We start from the raw sequence: 6946 nt of genomic DNA on the forward strand, positions 1-6946 counted from the left end.
GTGATTTTACCACTACACTAATTCACCCCCCCTTCTGAATGCTGACCCCGACTCTCGATCCTAACAATAAGTCTATCGGATCTCCCTTACCCTTAGAAGCATTTTCTAGAGTTCATAGGCTTCGAAATAGACTATCAAATTAGTCCTAGGAGGAGGGCCCGATGTCTGTACATCGGCCAAGAAAACTCACTCCTAAGCTGTGTATCTTGACTCGTAAGTACGTTAGATCTTTAATATCCTCAAAAGTACTTTTTGGAGCTCAGATGCTTTAAAAAGAATAAAACTATACGAATGTGCCCATCGCCCAATTGAGTCTACCCGTGTTTCTATTTCTCTGAACATATGTAGATTAGAAGTTACATACAACTTCTTGTGTTTTACTTGGGAGATCTAGTTACACATAGTAGAGTAGTTGGGCGTTACTATTTAGTAAAGCGATGATATCCATCCAGAGGATGGTAAAAGGGCTGATACAAAATCCTTCCAACTTATGTAAGAATGAAACCGCAATTTATTGGTGGGATGTGTTAAGTTAAAATTGATTACAATGAGTTTATATCTGTGCAATTACTATATCCTTTAACCAGATTGAGTGGCTAGAAATCTCATTGAATATTTTAAAATATTTTATTTTTTTGGTTAAAAGAAATCCATAACCTTAAGTCATTAAAATTAATAAATTAATATCATTTGTTTGGTTATTGCTCTTTTTAAAGTATTTATTTCTCTTTCAATGTCATAATGTACAGTGAGAGGGAAAAAAAAAGAAAAGAAAAGTTAGCATGATTAAAAAGATAAAATAATAGATGAGAATGACAAAAGAATATCTAAAATATAAAAAATAATTTTAGCCACAAATTAGTTGTTGGTGATCAGCATTAAAATGATTAATCAAAGTTTATTGGATGACCATTAATGTGGGCGGTATACATAAAAAATCTAAATACGACAGACAGCATATTAATAGTTTATAGGATAAAATATGCTATTATCGTATTTTGAAAGGATGGATTTTACATCTATTAAATACCTAAATTTTGATTAATTAAGTTATAGAGATTATGCTAATTGATATAAAAAATATTATTATATATTTAAAATTTAAGAATTTCTTTTTTGCCGTACAATTTCTTCTCTTCTAATTGAGTTGACGATTTCGGATCTCGAGTGTTAACTGTTTGGATCCGATCCACTTGCAACCCACCCCACCTCTCTCGACTTCTTTTGTTGGGATAAAGCCCGAAAACCCGGTCATCCACACCGTCGCCTCTCCTCACACTCCCAAAGTCCTCTTCTCTCTCTCTCTGGCAGCCGTCAGGACGACTGCCACACAGCCTTCCCGCTTTGGCCGCACGGTCACCAGATCCTCCGGTGCCGCTATCTTCCCTTGATTTAAACTCTCCGTCTTCCGTTATCTCTTCTTGGTGTCCCTGTCGGTTTCGCCAGTACATAACTTATGCCCACCATCTGTTTGATATTTGGCTTCACATATTAGCTCGTGGCCATTTCCTGTTGTTTTTGGATGTGTGTTGTTCTTCATGCTTAATATTCCTCATTTCGTGCAATTCCGTGTCCATAAGTTTGACATATTTCTTGCTCCTTGTAGATCAGGGTGCCAGATTAGTTCCTTTTATCTGCCCTTATGAGGGAATGATCCGTAGACTTTCGACAAAATTGTTGAACGTCTGCGTGTCTTCCCTGTGTAAAGCTAGGAACTTGGACAAAGCTGAGGCGGTTATCATTGATGGCATCAGACTAGGTTGCCTTCCTGATGTTGTGACGTATAACACGTTGATCGATGCGTACTGCTGTCTGGTAGGCATAGATGAAGCATACGTGATTCTTTATAGAATGAGAGAAGCAGGAGTGAGACCAGATGTCATTACTTACAATTCTTTGATCGCTGGTGCTACTCGGTGTTGCCTCCCGACACGTTCCCTGGATCTGTTTGAAGAAATGCTGCAGGCTGGACTTGTGCCAGATGTTTGGACTTATAACACCTTGATGCATTGCCTGTTTAAATGCGGATACCCAGAGGACGCTTACAAGATTTATTTGGATATGATATCAAAAAATGTCACCCCTTCTTTGACCACATACAACACCTTGATTAATGGCATGTGCAAGACAGGGAATGCTATGAGTGGCCTCAGGCTCTTTAGGAACTTAGAAAGGCTTGGTTTTTCTGCAGAGCTGGTTACATATAATACAATAATCAATGGCCTTTGTAAATCTGGTAGGATAGGTGAAGCAAGAAGGATTCTCAAGGAGCTGGGTGAATCAGACTGTGTTCCAAATGAGATAACTTATACGACGGTTATGAAATGCTGCTTTCAAAATGGAAGATTTGAGCAAGGATTTGAGATATTTTATGGGATGATGAATAAAGGCTACACTGCTGATGTCTTTGCGTATTGTGCAGCAATAAGTGCATTGATCAAGATGGGTAATCTTGAAGATGCTAATGCTTGTGTAGAGCAGATGTTAAGAAATGGCATAGGTCTGGATAAAGCATGTTATAATACTATAATTTATCTACAATGCAAAGAAGGCAAGCTAGACTATGCATTCCAGTTGGTTAATGAGATGGAAGAAGCTGGCCTTGGGAGTGATCAATACACATACTCTATACTCATAGATGGTTTGTGCAGGATGGGATACATTGATTCTGCCAACAAGCAACTGCATATGATGGAGATGAGGGGCTTCCGCTCAAACTTAGTGGCTTATAATTGCTTAATTGATGGATTGTGTAAACTAGGAGAAGTGGATTTAGCCCTCAAGTTATTCCATGAGATGAAATCCAAGGATAATTACACATACACATCAATTGTTAATGGGCTATGTAAGAAGAGTAGATTTCATGCTGCATCCAAGCTATTGCTGAATTGCTTAAAGGAGGGTAGTAGTGTGCTCACATCTACCCACCGTGCCGTTATAGCTGGTCTTCAAAGTACTGGATTTAGAAGGGATGCGAAAAGATTAAGAGCATCTTTGCGTGTTGCTTGCCTTTTGCGGTACTAAATTGAGAAACAGCATGTGAACTTTGTTGGATATGAAGCTGTTGGGACAGACTCTTTATCTGGCCTGAACATGAATCATGCTTCAGGCAGCATCAGGCATACGGATAGCCTGCCTGAGAATCCAGTGTTGCATGATATGTTTGTGACACTTGATTCTGCTGATCTTGGGCCTTGAACAGCTGGAATGTATTTCACCTGTATACAACACATTGTGCTGCTTTACTTTGGCAAAACAGCACCAGGGAATGTATAAGGTTTGATGAAAATAAATTTTGAACTATGTTTTAGTTGAATAACGATTGAAATTAAATATCAGAAGTCAATCACTGCCTAGTTATGAAGGAGCTGCCATTGTTGCTAGTTCGACTTCGTTAGCCTTTTATTTGTCCAACTCATTTTCACTGAAAACAGAGTGGGATTACATGTAGAAGATTGTACATTACATTATTTGTCTTGCAACAATTTCCTTTCTGATGCAAAGGTTTTCGACAGATATTAATTACCCTGTAAGCAGTTACATTCTTTTCTGTTCAGACCAAAAATGCTCTGATCTAACTAGGTGTAGCAATGTGGTGTGTACTTTTCGCTAGCAGAAAAATATGAACTTAATTTCAGGCTGCATCACAATTATTGGCGAACTTGCTTGGTTGATCATAGGTTATGTTGCTGCAGGCTAAGAAGGATTAATGTACGTAGTCTTCTCTTTGTTGGTGGACATTGGAGAAGTTGTTTCTGTAATTCAAACGTTGGTCCCCCTGGTCAAAAAGGATTTGTTGCTTAACATGTACAAATTATTATTTGGAATAAAACTTTTGTCATCCATTGCTGGATGGAGACATGATGAGCTACTTAATTTAAACTAAATTCAAATATTCCAGTTGCATCCTTTTAAATGTTTAATGAAACATGGATTAAACTAAAGTGTATCTACAGCTAAAATATGGAAATCATCATCAGAAACTTTTTACCAGCCACCTTTAAGATGTCATTACAAAAGCTATCCTCCAGAGCTATGATGAGCTCAATGTATGCATAACTGTGAATATTTTCAGCTACATTGGACATGAACAATAGTTACCTCTCACTCTCTTGTTTTTGTGTGCATGTGTGAATGGTTTCTTTTTGTACAAAAATGTGTGAAATTAACATCATTTTATATATTGAGTTTTATGAACATGAAATTAAAATTCCCTTTTGATGCAAAATTCATTCATTTTGGACATGAAAGTTTTCTTCCAGGAGACCAGCTTTGTATTCATGACATGAATGTCTTGTAGCTCATTCCATGTTCACAGGATCAAGCTACAGGAATCACCTCAGCATGGATTTGATGCCTCTTTTACTATTGCTCATGAGAACAACCTGACAAAAGTCAGCATCTTCCAGGACCTGAAGCTCCATTACTCCAAGGAAATTGGGAACCAGAAGCTGTTAAGTGTCAAGAATATGATTCTTTGATATCATGTAATACGCTTGACTGGTTCATATTGGCTCATGAATTGGGTCGATGGTGACTGGTTTAAGGAAGGACATGCTGAACCGAAGTAGGTGGCTTTAACTCACAGGACTGTGATTGCAACTACTCCATGGATGATTTGAAAAGCCCGCAATGATGGTATGTTTGATGAAACTAGTCTTCTTCAGCCTTGGACCATATTGTTCAATGTGGTTTTGCTCTTCATTTTATGTTACAGCCAAGCCTGAGGGTGGTCGTGGGAAATGTGTTATCCTGGTTGGATGTACTAAGGTTTCTGTTGGATGGACCTGGCTAAATTGTGATGCTTCTTATGTCGATAGACAGAATGGTGGGCTTAGATTTGTCCTATTAGATGCTAGAGGTTGTATTTTCTCGGGCTGCAGGTATATATTGCTTAGAATTAGTTTATACTGTGAAGCAATGGTCATACCTGAAGGTCGCATGTTGCTTGGGAGAGAAGGGTTCGATATGTACATAAGGAGTCCTAATCTACGGTGACAGTCTACGGTGACAGTGGGCATCCTTAATCAGCATGTAATCTTGAATTTATCATGTAATCCTGAAGTTGTTTTGTTTTCTTATATTTTGATATAGAGAGAAGGAAATAAGGTTGCTAATTGGCCGGTTAATTATGTCAGAGTTACTAACTTGATTTTTTTTTTTTTGCTTGCTAGATGCAAATAATTTAATTTTATATAATCCCTTGCTTCTCAAGAAATGAACTTAGAACTTCAATCAATAGTTTGTTTTCTTGATTATGGTATATTATATACTATATTTATAGTTTTGAAATAGAATTCTTCCAATAAATAGGAATACGTTTATGAAATAGTCATATGTAAAAGAATTTCCTTCAATCACTAAGAACAAATAAAAATATTTGTTATAATTATAATTCTGATTAAAAATTAGTTTAATTTGATTAAATAGATCGACCTCCAAACACGTGTGCTATGGATATGTAGCACGTGGTATATCATCTTGCATCGGAATCTTTGTGTGTAACACGGTTAAGAAATCTTATCACATGTTATATTAACCAATTCAATTTGATAGATAATATTATTGTATAAACTTGCTATTTTCAATCTATTTTTCTAAAATAATGTTTTTCTTAAAGTGAATGACTTACACATGAAAGAGAATAAATTTGATAGATAATATTATTGTATAAACTTGCTATTTTCAATCTATTTTTATAAAATAATGTTTTTTTAAGTGAATGACGTACACATGAAAGAGAATAAAGAGAAAAAAAATCTAAAATTAGTTTAGTAAAAATTTGCAAGTGACGGGAAAAGATGACATGAAAGTTTAAATATGGTTAATAGATCCATCATTCTAGCCACTTGTTAGCTCAATCAAGACATCTGACTTTTGCTCGTGATAGAATCGTGAGATCACAATAATGAGATCAATTTGTCTTTAAACATAAACTTTAAATAACCAGATAGACTGATGTGCTATATACCTATCTATATGATGGAGGTGGCTGGTCTCATAGTTGTTCGTGTGGAGACACTAAAGATATAGTGTAGGTTCTTATTGAGAATGAGTTCACTAATCAATCCATTCACAAAATGCTAGATGGTTGATGATACCTCATTGTAAGACAACAATTCCATTATCCTAGTGGTGTATCTGACCCTTAGACTTGAAATACTAAAGATGTCCTATATGAGTACTCTACTATGATACCAGACTTATAGACTTGGAAGTTCCAGATCTAGCACACCCGATTAATGAGAGTGGTAGCCAACCTTACGAGGGCTATTGAGTATCGATAGGGATCAGACACTCTCGGTGTCATGAGAAAAATATTCTATATATTCTTGCTTAGACAAATCCCTAGCTAGGGTCATTCGGATTGAGAGAGAAAGAGTTCTCCAAGAGAATTTGATTAGAGCGAGGCTCGAGCAGAAATCGTATGGGCCTGATAACACCATGCTTGAAATATGATCTTTGGGATATTAGATGGACGAGGGACTATAGATATATAGTAACTAAGGACAGACATATCTAATAGATTGGATTCTCCTATATCGTTTGGGGACTACGACGTAGTGGCCTAGTACGTCCGCTATCGATAATTCGAGTGAATTTTTCATAATAATTCACTAAGCCAGAAGGAGTTCTAATAGATATGACTCATGATCAACTCAATATTGGGCCTAGAGGGTCACATAGATATGATAAGTATTGCAATGGGTAGAGGTTCAAATATGAGATATCCGTTGGAGCCCTATCTTATTGGATATCCAAGAGGCCTATGAATTATTGGATCTTGTGGATAAGATCTAATAAGAGCTAGTGAGAGATTATTGGGTAGATATCCACTAATCTAGGAGGCTTGGGTAGTTGGATGGAGATCGTGTACCCAATATGGTAGGATCCATTAGGATTAAGTTGACAAAGGACTAAATAGGAGGGAACCAAAGGATCATAG

The 6946-nt window shown here is 36.8% G+C and overlaps 1 protein-coding gene across 4 annotated transcripts; it reads left to right on the top strand.

The window, feature by feature from the left end:
* Positions 1-1227: 1227 nt before the first annotated feature.
* On the top strand, positions 1228-5081 carry LOC135582084 (putative pentatricopeptide repeat-containing protein At4g17915). 4 transcript variants are annotated; one of them, XM_065094927.1, is made up of 2 exons: positions 1228-1371; positions 1607-3383. In XM_065094927.1, exon 2 carries the CDS (start codon positions 1651-1653, stop codon positions 3022-3024), a length of 1374 nt encoding a protein of 457 aa, XP_064950999.1. In that variant the 5' UTR covers positions 1228-1371; positions 1607-1650; the 3' UTR covers positions 3025-3383. The 4 variants fall into 4 exon arrangements, 3 of the variants coding, with proteins under 3 accessions (XP_064950999.1, XP_064950997.1, XP_064950998.1); XR_010484380.1 differs by adding an exon at positions 4319-5081 and having other exon boundaries at positions 1256-3277; XM_065094925.1 differs by having other exon boundaries at positions 1256-1524.
* Positions 5082-6946: the final 1865 nt, after the last annotated feature.

Source organism: Musa acuminata, chromosome BXJ2-2, assembly GCF_036884655.1.
Source record: "Musa acuminata AAA Group cultivar baxijiao chromosome BXJ2-2, Cavendish_Baxijiao_AAA, whole genome shotgun sequence".
NCBI classification, from domain to species: domain Eukaryota; kingdom Viridiplantae; phylum Streptophyta; class Magnoliopsida; order Zingiberales; family Musaceae; genus Musa; species Musa acuminata.